The sequence below is a fragment of the Oncorhynchus clarkii genome, chromosome 3 (genome assembly GCF_045791955.1).
Source record: "Oncorhynchus clarkii lewisi isolate Uvic-CL-2024 chromosome 3, UVic_Ocla_1.0, whole genome shotgun sequence".
Classification (NCBI taxonomy): Eukaryota; Metazoa; Chordata; class Actinopteri; order Salmoniformes; family Salmonidae; genus Oncorhynchus; species Oncorhynchus clarkii.
Genome location: NC_092149.1, coordinates 33,355,395 through 33,372,626, shown reverse-complemented (window position 1 = coordinate 33,372,626; position 17,232 = coordinate 33,355,395). Strand labels below are relative to the sequence as shown.

Sequence of the window (17,232 nt, the reverse complement as noted above, 5' to 3'; positions counted from 1 at the left end):
GACCCAGCGTCGTCTGGGTTAGGGGGGGGGGAACTTTACTTGGCTCATCGCGCTCTAGCAACTCCTTGTGGCGGGCTGGGCGCCTGCAGGCTGACTTCGGTCATCAGTTGAACGGTGTTTCCTCCGAAACATTGGTGCAGCTGGCTTCCGGGTTAAGCGGGCGCATGTTAAGAAGTGCGGTTTGGCAGGTCATGTTACGGAGGACGCATGACTCGACCTTTGCCTCTCCCAAGCCTGTTGGGGAGCTGCAGTGATGAGACGAGATCATAATTGGATCGCAACGGGATATCACAAAATAGGGGAGAAAAGGGGGGTGAAATACACACAAAAAAAGTTATACATTTATAGAACTGATAATTGATCACATGGTGGAAAGATGTATGCAATTAATTTATTATGGAATGTTATGATGGACACAGATTTGCAGAACCAAAACATACACACAGCCTTTGCGCAACAAATTCGAACTCGAGAACGAATCGTTGGGGTGCTGCAGTTCGCGAACGATATGGTGCCAATCACCCTCACGGCAGTCAAGCAATGCATTTTGCCAAGAGTTGTTCAAAAGCATCAACAAATGATCTTATTTGTATGCCTAGCAATCAACAAATAACTGCGCTTTAAACAATGTCACAAATGACAACTCCAATATGCCCCTTATGATGAATGACATGCAGAATCATGACTCTTTCGAGTTTTCAGTTCATCGTTCACCGGTAGGGGGTCCTACAAGTCTGGGCATTACTGACTCAAATTAACAAAAATGAGTCAAATTATGTTCTTTTGACTGAAGGAGTCGAAAAGATCTGAGTCAGTAAAAAGAGACAAACTTGCAATCACTACTAAAGATTCTTATAAATAAAGTAGTCAAAGGTTTTGTATTTGGTCCCATTTTCATATCATGCAATGATTACATCAAGCTTGTGACTACAAACTTGTTGGATGCATTTCAAGTTTGTTTTGGTTCTTCTACAAATTATTTTGTGACCAAGAGAAATGAATGGTAAATCATGTATTGTGATATTTTGGAGTTACAAATCAGTCAAATCTTATGCCTGATTCTGTTAGTTCCCCCCCCCCCCCCTCAGGTTTCTGTTTTTCCTTGCTTTTTCAGTTTCGGTTGTTTTAAGTCCACAACCATGCTTAAACCACATCAGTAGATCAGTTTTGAGGTCTGGAAAAATCTAAAAGACACTTTAATTTGTGGGTGTAGTTACCCTTTAATTTAACTGTGCACCATCCTGAGACAATTTGGTTAGTGATGTTACTGTAACGCTCATGATGTGGTTGCGGATTTCGCAAAACAAAATGGCCACTGGATTGATACAAACAATCATATCATTCTGCCAGGTAGGCATAGGCTACTTTGTAGTTAACATTTAATTGAGAAGGTTTTTTGGGAACCTTTCCATCTACCAGAAGAGGTTGTCTTACATTAGCATCATCGCTAATGGCTACACAAAGTGGTAGACAAATGCGCAAATTCAGACAAGGGGATTCCTGTGCCGTTGCCGCTTCAGAAAGTTTACGGGAAAATATGAATCACTGATGCATTTTGTTCAGGTCTTATGATAATCTTTGGCATATTAACACATTTTCTAATACGTTCATTCAATAAACTTAGTTGATATCCTATGTTCAATAAATGTTTTAATATTGTTGAATTGCGTTTTAATGTCTTGATTCTGTGATTCCGTCCGTGTTCTCCGCAGCACTGAATTAATAAGGCCATAGAGGGGGTCAAAGATCATATCGGTAACGGTGAGAGGTAAGCATGTCTTTGGGGGTATGATCTTTGACCTTCTGACTTTCATAAGTGACAATGTGATGCTACGGAAAAACGAAGAGCATCAATGTCGAAAGTAATCTAATTCCCATCCAATCTAATTTCATAAATCAAATGTAATTTAATATAGATCAACGAGTACTATTATTTCTATCCATGTTTATGAAACAAGCTTTGTATTTGATCTATTAAATCGAAGGTTTTTGCGTAAGATTTAGTGGTAAGACACTTACTTCCATCCTTGTTTATGAATCAAGCTTATTTTCTTATTTAAAATCATTTATGAAGACATACACTACAATACCAAAAGGTATGTGGACACATGCTCTTCAAACATCTCATTCCAAAACCATGGGCATTAATATGGAGCTGGCCCCCCTTTTGCTGCTATTACAGCCTCCACTCTTCTGGGAAGGCTTTCCACTAGAATTTGGAATATTGCTGGGGGGGGACTTGCTTCCATTCAACCTTAAGATCATTAGTGAGGTTGGGCATTGATGTTGGGCGATTAGGCCTGGCTCGCAATCAGCATTCCAATTCATCCCAAAGGTGTTTGATGGGTTTAGGTCAGGGCTCTGTGCAGGCCAGTCAAGTTCTTCCACACCAATCTCAACAAACCATTTCTGTATGGACCTCGCTTTGTGAACGGAGGCATTGTCATGCTGAAACCGGAAAGGGCCTTCCCCAAACTGTTGCCACAAAGTTGGAAGTACAGAATCATCTAGAATGCCGTTGTATACTGTAGCCTTAAGATTTCCCTTCATTGGAACTAAGCGGCCAAGCCCGAACCATGAAAAACAGCCGCAGACCATTACTCCCCTCCCACTTAACAGTAAACATCTGCATTGCGACAGGTAGCGAGCGTACTTCTGGTAGATGGTGAAGTGTGATTCATCACTCCAGAGAACGCGTTTCCACAGCTCCTGAGTCCAATGGCGGCGAGCTTTACACCACTCCAGCGGACACTTGGCATTGCGCATGGTGATCTTAGGCTAGTGTGAGGCTGCTCGACCATGGAAACCCATTTCATGAAGCTCTCAACGAACATTTATTGTGCTGGCTTTGCTTCCAGAGGCAGTGTGGAACTCTATAGTGAGTGTTACAACTGAGGACAGGCGATTCTTATGCATTAAGCGCTTCAGCACTCGGTGGTCCCGTTCTGTGAGCTTGTATGGCCTACCACTTCGCGGCTGAGCCGTTGTTGCACATAGACGTTTCCACTTCACAATAACAGCACTTACAGTTGACCGGGGCTGCACTAGCAGGGCAGAAATTGTAATTGGAATGGTGCCGATTTATAAATTAGATTGGGCATCTGTTATACTGTACCAACACACCCAGAAGAGGAGCTCCTTTAAAGAACACTGTAGTTTGTCAGACCTCTGACACTTTAGTGAGAGAGGTTAAGGGTGCGTTCCTCAGCTAAGGCGAGGTGACGCAACAACCAATGGGGGAACTTTGCTGGTTCACGCTCAGTTCATAGCCAAACTTAGGTTGGTCCCGAAGTATACCTAGGGGCCAACCTAAATGATGCCGCCGATGGAATTAGAGTCACCACCCTCTTTCAATCCGTAGATGGATATTGAGAATAAAAATACATACGAAGAAAACGATATATACACGGGACAAGACAAAACAGACGTCCGACTGCTACACCATCTTGGAACCTAGCCATTAGCCCAAACAAAGCACACCCTATTTTAAAGTTGATACATACGCATCCAGGTATACTTATGTTTGTGAGTCAACTTATTTGAATGACATTATTTTATATGTTATTAACAGTGTGCTCCACTTGAAGTAGAAATTGAAAATAATATTATTACTTGAAACAAACTACAAGAAGTGGGTTAACTGCTAAACAACTGCAATAATGGTTGCTTTGGTTGTCAACAGCCTTGTGGCTATTGTAGTCTTTTGAGTGTAGAAAAACAGGGATCTCTAAAGATGTCCCAGGTGGGGCAGGAGGCAGGAAGCATGGAAGGGAGAACCAACTGCACAGGCAGGCGCCTTACCTAGTTGGTCTGGAACCCACAGTAAGCGTGGTAACACAGCTATTTTAAGGGTATGATTTATCTTCCAGTGACCACATCTTCCCTTTCTCGCCCAATGTAACATGTGTGAAACGGCAACAGATGAGACAGCAACATGACTAGGGATGCAAAAGGTTTTCCTGCTTATTCCATACTGATTCCAGATGTTTTCTAACCAGGATTTCAGGAAAACCAGGGAATTTGGGGAAAGTTCAACCCTAAATATGGCTAGCATTTACAGTACTATGCAACTATGAAAATTCACACAACTCAAAACACAGCGACATACCCATCCTTAACACATGGCCACATCCCATTTCCTCTTGCCACTGAGAACTGCTCAGCCTTGGGGACTGACCACAGAGTCAATGAGGAGGGAACTACTCAGCTACCTACCTGCATCAGTGCCAGGATGCCCCAGGCATGCTAGTCTTGATGACAGCCTTAAGGTTCAACAGGTAGCACGAAAGCCAGTGAAAACAGAGAGAATAGTGGTGATAAGTATTCCATGGCTCCGTCTCAAATGGCACCCTATTCCCTACATAGTGCACCACATGCACTACTAGGTCACCTTTCCTACTATACTTAGAAAAAGGAGATACTTGGAGTCGTTTAGGTGGGAGCTATTGACCGGTTGTTGCTTTAGAAATGTGAAAAGTAGAAATTTCATATTGAAATTGACATATCATTAGTCAAAAGATCCCATTCTATGAGGCTCTTATGCTTGACACGTGAAAACAAAAGCATACATGCTGTTATGGCATTACTTAATAACTCCCTTTGTTGCATTGCCCAGCAGAAAGCTAACATTTAAGTATAGTCTAGTCTCAATTTCCAGTTGTTCTCAGGTTACTTAGTGCCAGTAGTATAATATGAACAAAACTGCTACAAAGTAGGCTATTTCTAAATTGTCTGATGATCCTTTCTTCCTGTCCTGACATGGATTATACGCATTACTGTATCTATCATTCATTCATAATCCCGGAGCACTGCTGAATTTATTTTCATTAGCCTCACCTTGCAAATTAAAAGTTCAAAACTGAAAAGTTCAAATTAAAAAGTAAAAAGTATTTACTTCAATAAATGCACATTAGGCCTACATTACTAAAATGCGTAATGAATGGGATTCAAAATAGCACAAACGAATGATTAAAAAGAAAGAATGCACATGGATTCATTGATGAAAACCAAAGAATAAGAAACGTGTGTGTAGGCCTACTCTAGATTTTACGTAGGCCTACCCAAGAATAGTGGCGATAGGATGGCGAAAAGTTTGCAATTCATTCTTGAAGGTAGGTGATTGCGCTTACCCGACGTTATATCTGCTGTTGAATGCACCTTTGCGACTTGACAATCGAAGCCCACCTCTCGCGCTGTGTCACCAGACATTCAAATGATGAGAATTGCAGCCGGTATACCGGTCGCTACTCCAGTGGGCAGATTATTATACTGTACAATTTTTCCCGTTCCTTTTCCACTGCAGCCTACTCAGACCTCTAACTGTAAAATGCTGAAGAGTGACAGAGTTCACCGGCTCTACTGTCTATGAGGAAGTTAGTGTTGAGTCACAAGACCCCGCCCCGATATTGGAGAAAAATCTCCTCCTTCTGACTTCGAACCTTCGGACTGTGCTGCGCTTTGGTCATGTACTGTGGGCCAGGGATGGGAAATGGCGGCCCCCAAAATAAATCGGGGAGAGTAAGAATAGTAGAATACACAAGGTGCAATTCCTAAATTTGGTTATGCCTCAGCAGTTTTTCTATTGTTATGTCAGTCACTGACAGTCACTCAAGTAGCACATAGTCTAGACAGCTATCCAAACGTGTATTAATAACGGTTGAATTGCTGACCAGGACCCCCATTGATCTGCTTTGTCACTCTCACTCAGATATATTAAATGTGGGTACACAGAGCCGCTGCTGCCCCTCCTGATAAATGTAGATGTTTTGTGGCCCCCACCCGCATCAAGGTTGCCCATCCATTATGTAGGCCATATTATAGTAGCCCTTCCTCAGTGGGGCCTACTCCCCCAGCATAGGCCTAGTTTACATCAAATTTGAACTCCAGACTGTTTGCTCCAATGTCACCTGACACTACATGAATAGACATGTAGTGTTAATGGATTTGCCTACATTTGCATACATATATATTTTAGGCAACTATTGAGCGAAGAATTTGATTGACAGTAATAAAGTTGTTTTTGCTGATAACAAAATATATTCACACCTTACACAGATGCAAGTTCTCCCAAAAATAACTTAATGTAAATGGTGATTTGATTGAAATCTAGGCTTGAGCTGATATCATTATTTTGCTAGACACACATGACAGGTAGGTGGGGATAACAGACAACAGGTAGGCCTGGGTTATACACAACACTGACAATCAAACTTGCACAACAGTATGGACAGTAAGCCTACTGCTGTATAGTGTTGTGTTATGGACTTGAATTGCCATAGCGTAGAGTTCATCCAATGTTGTCAACAAGTGCATAATGGGCCCTGGGGGATTGGTATTGCTTTCATATCCTTTGGTCATTATTTCATTACGTTTTTTGTTGTTGTAAGTTTATTGATAGATTTTACACGTGTTAAACTGAAACCTATATGTGTGGATGTATTTTTGTGACCAGCATCAGTACTTTCTCTTATTTTCCCAAAACTGCACAGCTGTTCTTTCTCTTAACTCAGGCATGATCTATCTGGCGCACTTTGCCCCAATATGGGTAATTATCTCACTTCCTGTTTCGCTTCGTCTTCTGTTCTCCTCTTTTTCTCATTTGTCTCATCTTGACGATATGAGTCAACAAGAGGGAGCGTTCTCGATATAAATGTCAACAGCTGTACAGTATGTTCTTGGGTTAGAAATGAAATACTCACCTTAAATACTCACCTGAGTAGAAGTGCTGCTCTAGGATCAGTTTGGCCTTTTAGATAATAATGAATACGATTATAAGGACATGAAGGTACCTGATCCTAAGATCAGCACGTCTAGAAGCTTTTTCTATACACTCCCTAGAACAGTGGAGAGGTTAATCCAAGTGTTATAGAACATGATGTTGACACATGCAACCCTCTACACCATGGTATTGTTCTGGTCTGAACAGGCGTGTTTTGATCGTCACATTTTATTTAGACTACACGGAGACAAGTGCCTAGGCTAGTGCTAGCAGATCACCATTTCATGTGGTTCTGCACTCAGCCCAAACCCCCTTTACATAACTAGGCATGAGTGCCAACTGGGTGCCAACAGTACCAGTTCACTGAGGACAAGAAAAAGATGGACGTGATAAAATAAATCTATGTTTTCAAATAATAATAAAAAAAGGAATAAGGAAATGGTTTTGAGCACTGCTTTGATTATTCTTAAAAGCAACTTTTAAAATAAATACTTTTGAGTGCTGCCTCGAAATCATCAAAGTACATAAATGGAAAACAAGATTGTGTAGTTGGGAAAAGTAACTGGGTGGATATGGTCTTGACATTGAAGCAAGAGTGTGTATGATTGTGGACTACAGGAAAAAGAGGACTGAGCATGTCCCCATTCTCATCGACGGGGCTGCAGTGGAGCAGGTTGAGAGCTTCAAGTTCCTTGGTGTCCACATCACCAACCAACTAACATGGTCCAAGCACACCATGACAGTTGCGAAGCGGGAACGACAAAACCTATTCCCGCTCAGGTGACTGAAAAGATTTGGCATGGGTCCTCAGATCCGCAAAAGGTTCAACAGCTGCACCATCGAGAGCATCCTGACTGGTTGCATCACTGCCTGGTATGGCAACTGCTCAGGCCTCCGACCGCAAGGCACTACAGAGGGTAGTGTGAACGGCCCAGTACATCACTTGGGCCAGGCTTCCTGCCATCCAGGACCTCTATACCAGGTGATGTCAGAGAAAGGCAAGGAAAATTGTCAAAGAACCCAGCCACCATAGTCATAGACTGTTCTCTCTGCTACCACATGGCAAGCGGTACCGGAGCGCCAAGTCTAGGTCCAAGAGGCTTCTAAACAGCTTCTACCTCCCAACCCATAAGACTTCCGAACATCTAGTCAAATGTCAACCCAGACTATTCACATTGCCCCCCCCTTCCTCCCCTCTCCACACCACTGCCACTCTCTGTTGTAATCTATGCATAGTCACTTTAATTAACTCTACCTACATGTACATACTACCTCAACTAACCGGTGCCCCCGCATATTGACTCTGTACCAGCACCCCCCTGTATATATTGTTATTTTTTACTGCTACTCTTTAATTACTTGTTACTGTTATCTCTTATTCTTATCCGTATGTTTTGAAACTGCACTGTCGGTTAGGGGCTTGTAAGCATTTCACTGTAAAGTCTACACCTGTTGTATTCGGCGCATGTGACTAATACAATTAGATTTGATTTGATTATGTTACTGTTAGATTCAGTGTAATATATTTAATGTGGTAAAGAAGACACGCATGTGATGTAAACCATATCAGAAATCCTATTCATATTTTGCAACCTGCGTCATGGGTTGCAAAACGTTATGGAGAGAACTATTGTGTCTCATTTCTTAAAGGGATGAGGGTTGACAAACAAGGATTCTTCACGTTTCCTACGACATGTGAGACTCCTCAGTCTCCACGGTTCAAAGGCAAGACAATTGGAAGAGTGTGGTGTCTGATACTGTCAGGACCTCTCAACACCTCATTCCACTAATTATAAAATCTTATTTAACACACCGAGGTGGAAGCTCGTCAGTCCTGCACAACAAATTAGAGAATAGAAGCCTCTCTATTCACACAGGGAAAAAGTGATCTTCTTCCTAGAGATGTTGAGATCCATATTATAACCCAACAGAGAACAACTGTGTCTCAATTTTGGAAAACAAGCACAGAGGTTAATTGAAGCCCTATGACTAGAGATATAAGTATGATACATTTCCTGATGGCGGGGAGGGGGGGGGGGGGGTTGCCAGTGCTGATGGGAAAAATATGGAGTAAGTTGGCAAACGGAGGCTGGCATTTATCTCAGGTACCACCAATTGTACCGCCATTGTGCCCTTGAGCAAGGTATTATCCCCCAAACTTCTCCAGGGATGTTGCTTTGCGGCTGACCCCGTTCTGCACCCAGCCTGTCGTGTTTGTGTGTGTGTGAGGTGTCGGGTTGAGAACCGTCACAGCAAAAATAACACGAGTGCCAATTTTCCACCAGAGTCCAGTACTGTCAGGACACAGTTTGACCTTTGATGTAGATTTAGAGTCTTAGATTCAATTTAGAATCAGATTTGGATGCGGTTCGAAATGCCGACCTGGTATGACTTGTTATGAGTTTAGCCAGGTGACTGTCATGTAATGTGCCAAATAAAATGTCACGAAAAATAAAATGTTCATTTCTGAAGGGTGTTGTCGCATCTGCCAAGCGAGTTAGCCATAATGGGTCATAAGAGAACCCCAGGCCTAGAGCTCACAGCAAGCCTGAGATGAACTGTCTTAACCTCAGGATTGCAGACATATTTTGGAGACTTACAACATCCACCACCCACTCTACCTCACTCTGAGGCTCCATAATAAAACAGGTAATCCACTAACATAGACCACAACCTCAAGCAGAGCAATTCAGCAGCAGACTTAACAGTTAATTGTAGACGATTTACGTTTTATAGGAATTTTGCGGTCGGAGAGGGAATCACGTCCAGGGGTGCACTCTCTGTTGCTGGCTCTCGAGGAACAGAGGGGGAGAAGGGGAGAAAAGACAGGAAGAATGCTACGTCTCGCACTATTATGTCTTAGAGGCTGGGTCTCCTCGTAGAAACATAATGTAATTGCACTGGGAAAATACTGTGGTCTTGTTTGGGGGACTAAAATGTTCAACTCCTAACCTGGTCCCAGATCTGCTTGGGTTGTTTGCCAAATTCTATGGCCATTGTCACGCCAATGACCATAGGAGCCCGCAAGACAGCACAAACAGATCTGGAACCACACCAAGGAACTCCTTTCAATGACCTTTCTGACGGGGTCGGCCTGCTTGTAAAAAAGGCCCTGCAATGGTCAGGGCCAGCGGAAACAGGACCAGAGTCCTGAACTCAGCCACTGTCCAGCATGCTTATGTCACTGCTGTTATGTTTACAGGGTCATATTAAAAACCAAACAGGAGATAGATCTGCCACCATAAGGGTATTCCGAAATCTCTGACCCTTGGCAAATGCTCTTATCCTCCCACTCTAGGATCGACTTGTTATGACTCACAATCTTCGTTCTACTATCTACCCCTTACAATAAGTGCTGATTAGTCAGAATCTACGCAGACATTATTTAACCCGTAAATCCTGAAGTGCTGTCTGTGTTTTGGTAATTAGACTCATGTTAGTGGGCTAGTATATCACAGCGGCCCCGAGGCGGACCCCTAACAGTAGGGTCATTAGAGATGAAAATGAAAAACAAGTGGGTGACATAATGTGGAAACACTGAACCAATTCAGAGGTTTCTTCATCACCCGCAGAATATTCTGCTCGCTGGGCAAATCTTACACATATTAAACACATTTTCTGTGGTCATTGGGGACGGAGCACAGAGAGTGCGACCCAGAAAAAAAAATGGTTTGTGGAATAGTGCAATATCCCTCTTCCTTCTTGAGCTTTTTCCACAACATTCCCAAAGCGAGAGTTTACGTGAGATTAGGGATTAGGGACCTGGGGCAACTGTGGCTTTGCCTGGTCTCTCCTTGGATTACTGTATCAGGAAGTGGAGCGAGAGAGAGCGGTGTTCCCAAAGAGGTGTTGTGACCCCCTTATCCTCTCCATGGAATGCTGTGGTCATGAAACCATGTCACTGAGGAGAAGAGCATGCTTTCGTTGCACGTGACAGTATATGGAATGTATGAAAAATAACTATTTTTGTGCTAGAGAGATGGGGAGTGTGTAATTTCCGACATGGTTCTGGTTCATGCACTGTGGCCCCACATGTTTTGACATAAAGTACCAGTCAAAAGTTTGGACAAACCTACTCCTTCAAGGGTTTTTCTTTATTTGTACTATTTTCTACATTGAAGAATAATAGTGAAGACATCAAAACAATCAAATAACACATATGGAATCATGTAGTAACCAAATAAGTGTTAAACAAATCAAAATATATTTTATGTTTGAGATTCTTCAAGTAGTCACCCTTTGTCTTGATGACAGCTTTGCACACTCTTGGCATCTCTCAACCGGCTTCATGAGGTAGTCACCTGGAATGCATTTTAATTAACAGGTGTGCCTTAAATGTTAATTTGTGGAATTTATTTTGAGCCAATCACTGGTGTTGTGACAAGGTAGGGGTAATATACAGAAGATAGCCCTATTTGGTAAAAGGCCAAGTCCATATTACAGCAAGAACAGCTCAAATAAGCAAAGAAAAATGACAGTCCATCATTACTTTAAGACATGAAAGTCAGTCAATCCGGAAAAGGACCACCACAGGAAAGGAAGACCCAGAGTTACCTCTGCTGCAGAAGATAAGTTCATTAGAGTTAACTGCACCTCAGATTGCAGCCCAAATAAATGCTTCACAGAGTTCAAGTAACAGACACATCTCAAAATCAACTGTTCAGAGGAGACTGCGTAAATCAGGCCTTATTGGTTGAATTTCTGCAAAGAAATCATTACTAGAATACAACTATCAAGAAGAGACTTGTTTGAGCCTAGAGACACAAGCAATCGACATTAGACCGGTGGAAATCTGTCCTTTGGTCTGATGAGTCCAAATTTGAGATTTTTGGTTCCAACCGCTGTGTCTTTGTGAGACGCAGAGTAGGTGAACGGATGATCTCCGCATGTGTGGTTCCCACCGTGATGCATGTAGGAGGAGGTGCAATGGTGTGGGGGTGCTTTGCTGGTGACACTGTCAGTGATTTATTTAGAATTTAAGGCACACTTAACCAGCATGGTTACCACAGCATTCTGCAGCGATATGACATCCCATCTGGTTTAGCTTAGTGGGACTATCATTTGTTTTTCAGGACAATGACCCAACACACCTCCAGGCTGTGTAAGGACTACTTGACCAAGAAGGAGAATGATGGTGCTGCATCAGATGACCTGGCCTCCACAATCACCCGACCTCAACCCAATTGTTTGGGATAAGTTGGACCACAGAGTGAAGGAAAGGCAGCCAACAAGTGCTCAGCATATGTGGGATCTCCTTCAAGAGTGTTGGAAAAGCATTCCTCATGAAGCTGGTTGAGAGAATGCCAAGAGTGTGCAAAGATGTCAGTACTATTATTCCACAATGTAGGAATAGTAAAAATAAAGAAAAACACTTGAATGAGTAGGTGTGGCCAAACTTTTGACTGGTACAGTATATTACCTATTTTCCCATGTTTCCCACATCATGAACAGAAACATGGCCAGGGGAATGTGAGAGTAAAAATGAGAGGGGACAGATCCACTCAGGTGTCCATCAACAAAGGCATTTGTCACTGATGTTTATCACTGAGGTTATTTGAAACCATTGACTTGGATATGAACCATAATGGGGGTCTGGTCCCCAGCAGGAAACATAAAGAACTCATGTTGGAAAAACACAAACATATTATATGTTAGTGTTAAACAACTTCTTTGGCAAAGGCAGGCCTTCATTACAGTGACCAAAGTAATTTGGAGCATCAAAACTGCGGCCAAGACATATAAACTGACTAGTGCAGTGATCTGGGTTTGTTATGGATCTCTTCCTTGTTCCAAGCCTGGCATTGTGCAGCATGAGACAGAACAGACCAGACAGGACAATCCCAGTGTTGGATGCTTAAAAAGTCCATATAAAGCTAACGTGGTGTTGTGTGCTTAGTGTCTCTGTAGCAGGATGTTGGCATCTGCCTTGGTCTGCTTGAAGAAAGATTGCCAAAGTTTATATTTTAAAGCCACAGTAAAAAAAATGATGTAAAACTTTCAACACAATAAAACTTTAAGGATTTACTGGGCTGAATGGCTTATTTGGTTGTCGTATCACTGATTTTTATTTGATTATCCTCACAACAACGGAGGTTAAAGCTACTTTTTAAATTCACCCTGAAAATTGACATTAATAACAATATACACGCATAATAGCATTATAATACTGTATATATTTTAAGCCCCTCAGTTTAGTGTGCATATTCTGCTGAATTCTAGAATGTAGGCCTTAGGAACAAGGGGTCCGTTATATCTTCTCTGTTAGGACATTCAGCACCAGAAAGGTGACACTTACTCATCACCATACCCAAATACCTATCACATAGTACCTTCAACATCAGGGCAGGAGTGCCTGGGTAATTGTCAAAATGTGTGCAACATTGTCACCTGCTGTTTAATTGCGAATATTGCAACAACCACATCTGATAATGTCAACAAAAGTTTGATGTTGTGTATTTTGTTGATATGAATAATGACACTAACGGAAATTCTAAACATATATTAATATTTCGTCATCACTAATTTCACCCACCATAACATCAAGAGAGCTCACCATGATATCATAATGGTTTGATTTGTGCCAAATATGGTAGCCGGCGGAGAGAAGAACTAGCGAATTTTCTTAAGTGAAAAGTGAGGTAGCGCTTCCTGTATACCCACGTGTTTTACTAAGGAAGAATTTTGAGACATTTGCATCTTGGCTTTGTAGTTAGCCAGACAGTTGATTGATTTTTTTTTACTTAGAAAATTGTCAATATGTCATCGTTTAGAAAGGCATTGAAGTCCCAACAAAAAAAAATCACAAGAAAGATGAGAGTAAAAAAATATATATTTTTTTTAAGGATGAGTTGTTACGTTAGCTTTCCAGGAAGCAATGTTATTGTTTGTTCAGCTGGTGTGATTGGTGGTTGTTGACATGTAGCATTATGTTGCTAACGGCATTGTGCATTTGGTTCCTGTTGCCTACTGTAATAACTAACGTTAACTAATTTATCTGTTTCATTTTGTGCCACAGCCTGGTTTTCGAAAACATCTGATACATCTTGAAAAGAAGAAGGATTACAAACTTCGTGCAGAGTAAGTCAATCTAATTCATGGATATTCTATTAACACTTATTCACGGGTGGGTATAATTTGTGGAATGTTCCAACAGGAATCTGTTCAAAAAACTTCGTAAAGTACAAGGTTGCTAACAAACAACGCGTACAAAGTAGCACGATCAATTCATCTAGCTAACTAGCTGCCGAATAGGCATCAACTCACCACGTAGTTTATTCTTAATGTTTGTCCATAGGCTACCAGAGTGAGGACAGACATTTTTCGGAATAAACGTGGTGAGTGAAAAAAATTATGAAATAGTCCGCTCCTTACCCGGAATCTTATTCGGCGGCTATACTACTTTATATGTGTTGCTTGTTGGCAACGTTGTTATTTACTAAGTTTTTGGAACAGATTCCTGATGGAACGTTCCACAAATTATACCCACCCCTTATTCACCTTTGCTGAACTGTCACATGTGCTACACAGCTAACTATGTGTGGTCCATGTACAGATTTGATTTGGTTGCTGATCTTATACCCTTTTGTTTGGACATTTTCAGTGACTACCACAAGAAACCGAACACCCTTGCTCCTTTGCGTAAAAAAAGCCTTGGACAAGAACCCTGATGAGTTCTATTTCAAGATGGTCAGCTCTCAGCTTAAGGTAAGTCATCATGTTGGTCTGGTCCCAGGTCTGAGCTGTCTTGTCAACTCCTCTGATCATTGTCAAGCTAAACACAGTGGAGTAAGACCACACAGGTCTGGGACCAGGTTATACAAGAGTAGCCAGGTCCTAGATCTTTTTGTGCACTTGCCAACTCTATTGCTCATTGTCAAGCGTGATAATCAGTTGGCATGATGGCACAAACAGACTGACACTCGGGCTAATACAATAGCTAGTCTATATATATGATCATTTCAGGTTTTACCATGTCCATATTTCATCCTTGCTTTCATCCAAAACATGATATATTAATGGTTGTGTCTCTGGTCCTCTTGTGTTTTGAAAGGATGGAGTGCATGTGTCGAATAAGGCTAAAGGAACAGAGGAGGAGAATAAAGAGGAACAGAGGAAGTTGATGAGGACGCAGGATATCAGATACGTGGAGATGAAGAGAGTGTCCGAGGGCAAGGTAAGAGCTCACTGTGGTGCCCTGTAAACTGGAATAAACGGTTCCTTATGTTCTTGAATGACCTAATTTCCTTTTAGCTGTATGAATAGATAAATGAATGGGCTGTGAATATGTACAGTGTGGAATTGTGAGGGAATGTATGCAGGTCAGCACCTTTTTAAGAGCCTATGAAAAGCAATTGAACAACAATTTATCCTGTGGGGTGCAACGTGCAGACTGTTGCTTTCTTGTACTCACTCAGTTCAGTCACTGAAGTTGTCAATGGTGGTATACAGTGGTGAAAGTGCAGGCTTAAGTGTTTTGAATTGCCTTCAGAAAATTGAGGGGTTGAAATCGGAACTCCATCTCCTGGACGCTGACGGCAAACAGAAAAACGGGCACGCCGTCTACGTGGGCGCGAAGCAAAAAGGTAGAGGAATACATTAATACAAACACAAGTATATACACACTGCGCAGTGTTATTTTGTAGTATTGCATTGGATATGTCATACAGAAGGCCATTAACTCCCACTTTTGTCATACATACAGACATTCTTCTTGTACACCAAGGAATTAGGGCCCATATTCATAAAGCGTCTAAGAATAGGAGAGCCGATCTAGGATCAGGTCCCCCTGTCCTTGTAATATAATGTAATTCATTACAATGTAAAAAGCAAAACTGATCCTAGATCAGCACTCTCAATCTGAGACGCTTTATGAATAGTTAAAGGAAAAATGTCTGATCCAGCGGCTGTATCTCTGCCTGCTTGAATGGCAAATAGCTCAGATACACATGAAAACATTAAATGACCCCGGGAATCGATAAAACATCGCTCAGAGATGCACAAATATGATAGAGCGTTCAAAATGGGCGAATCTTTCTTTTAACTGAAGACTGTTTCTAAAGACCATCTGAAACTGACAGAGCCCTGATTTCTCCTGGTTTTGTCTTCCACTACAGTAGCAGACTTTGACCTGGCCAGCCACCTGGATACAGCCCCTGAGCTGGTGGAGAGAGTGTTCAACTGGCCCACCCTCCATACGCCGGAGAGCAAGACCATCCAGGGCGCCGTGGAGCCTCTCAGTATAAAGGTCAGTCAGGACTGTCCCTGTATAGCCTGACAGCCGCACTGTTCCTCAGCAATGGGTACATTTGTTTTTTAGCTCACCCAGGGCACCGGGGTGGGTAGAGTTTGCACATTTTAGACCATTCCAGTCTTTCATTTAAGGCCTTTGTTAGCATAAATTATGATGTTGTGTGGTTATTCAACTCTCTACAGTGTATTTCTCTGTTACATGTATTGATGTTTTTGTTTGTTTTCCTCTCTGCAGAAGTTGGCCAGACAGGAAGCACCAGTATAATATCTTGTCCAAGCGGATTGACCGGGAGAAGAAGTTTGTCATTGGTCAGAAGATCCAGACCCGCAAAGACTTACACGTGAGTAGGGGATGACTACAAGCCATAGAAGCTTAATGAGTCGTAATGCTTAAGACGGTGGTTGGGGAAGACATGGATTTCCCCATGATAATTGTATTGATGGGGTTTTTCTAGGCGTGTCACATGTTAGCAAAGCCAAAGGTACATTTCCCCCCTCTGGTGGACAAGTTGTGCTTAATTCTAGGCTTTTCAATTGGGTTCTGTTCTAATTCATCTGATTCTATCCGCTGTCCCAAAGGGTGCATCTACTTCTAGAAAGAACAGCCTGCTTGTTAACTATATAGGAGGTTTCTTTGATCCTCGTTGTGCTTATGTGTGCCTCCCACAGAATACGATGACACACTATAAACAGAATGTTCAACAGTATTACCATCTCTATGGTGTCTCCTCTCTGTCCAGGATAAGAACGAGAAGGTGAAGGTGAGCAAAGAGACGGTCAATGCCTCTGCAGTCTACAAGTTTGAAGCTAAGAGGAAGCGATGAGAAAGGTAAACCTCTTTGAACAGGAAACGCATCATCAACCAGACAGTTCTGTGGCCTGTTATACAATCACCAGTCAGTCTCCATCGGACAGTAATGTGAACTTTGGTTTTCCTATTGCAATTCATGTGGATATGGACTAGTGAAATGGTCAGGGAATACCCTCTCAATTGTTGTTGGAGGCATAGATTGATCTCTATGGTTGCAGCAATGCAGAGTTTTTGTACATATTTATCAAAGGATATAAGTTAGATTTTTGTATGAATAAATTGTTTTGAGACCAATTTCTAAGCCTCAATCTTGTATATGTCTATGCCAAATGTCTTTGATAAATGCTCATATGAACCTATAAAAATCTCATGCTGTTCAGTTATACTACCAGTAGATGGCACTAGTGTACTTCATCAATGTACAGGTAACTGCCAAAATAATGGAAACACTTGA

The 17,232-nt window shown here is 42.0% G+C and overlaps 2 protein-coding genes and 1 long non-coding RNA gene across 3 annotated transcripts in view; 2 read left to right on the top strand and 1 right to left on the bottom strand.

Moving 5' to 3' along the window:
• The window catches only part of LOC139393609 (four and a half LIM domains protein 3-like), a 47,542-nt gene extending 42,162 nt beyond the window's left edge, over window positions 1–5,380 (bottom strand). Inside the window, exon 1 of the mRNA XM_071141993.1 lies at window positions 5,130–5,380. Within this exon, the coding sequence (XP_070998094.1) occupies window positions 5,130–5,208 (79 nt within the window). The 5' untranslated portion in view covers window positions 5,209–5,380. The remainder of the gene's footprint in view (window positions 1–5,129) is intronic.
• An 8,350-nt stretch (window positions 5,381–13,730) lies between these two features.
• On the top strand, window positions 13,731–14,834 carry LOC139405927 (uncharacterized). The gene is made up of 3 exons (XR_011633922.1): window positions 13,731–13,795; window positions 14,319–14,422; window positions 14,769–14,834. It is a non-coding gene; the product is annotated as an uncharacterized lncRNA (long non-coding RNA).
• A 68-nt stretch (window positions 14,835–14,902) lies between these two features.
• On the top strand, window positions 14,903–16,960 carry LOC139405926 (probable U3 small nucleolar RNA-associated protein 11). Its single transcript, XM_071148378.1, has 4 exons — window positions 14,903–15,300; window positions 15,832–15,962; window positions 16,203–16,308; window positions 16,708–16,960. Exons 1-3 carry the CDS (start codon window positions 15,153–15,155, stop codon window positions 16,230–16,232), a joined length of 309 nt encoding a protein of 102 aa, XP_071004479.1. The 5' UTR covers window positions 14,903–15,152; the 3' UTR covers window positions 16,233–16,308; window positions 16,708–16,960.
• The last annotated feature ends 272 nt before the right edge of the window (window positions 16,961–17,232 follow it).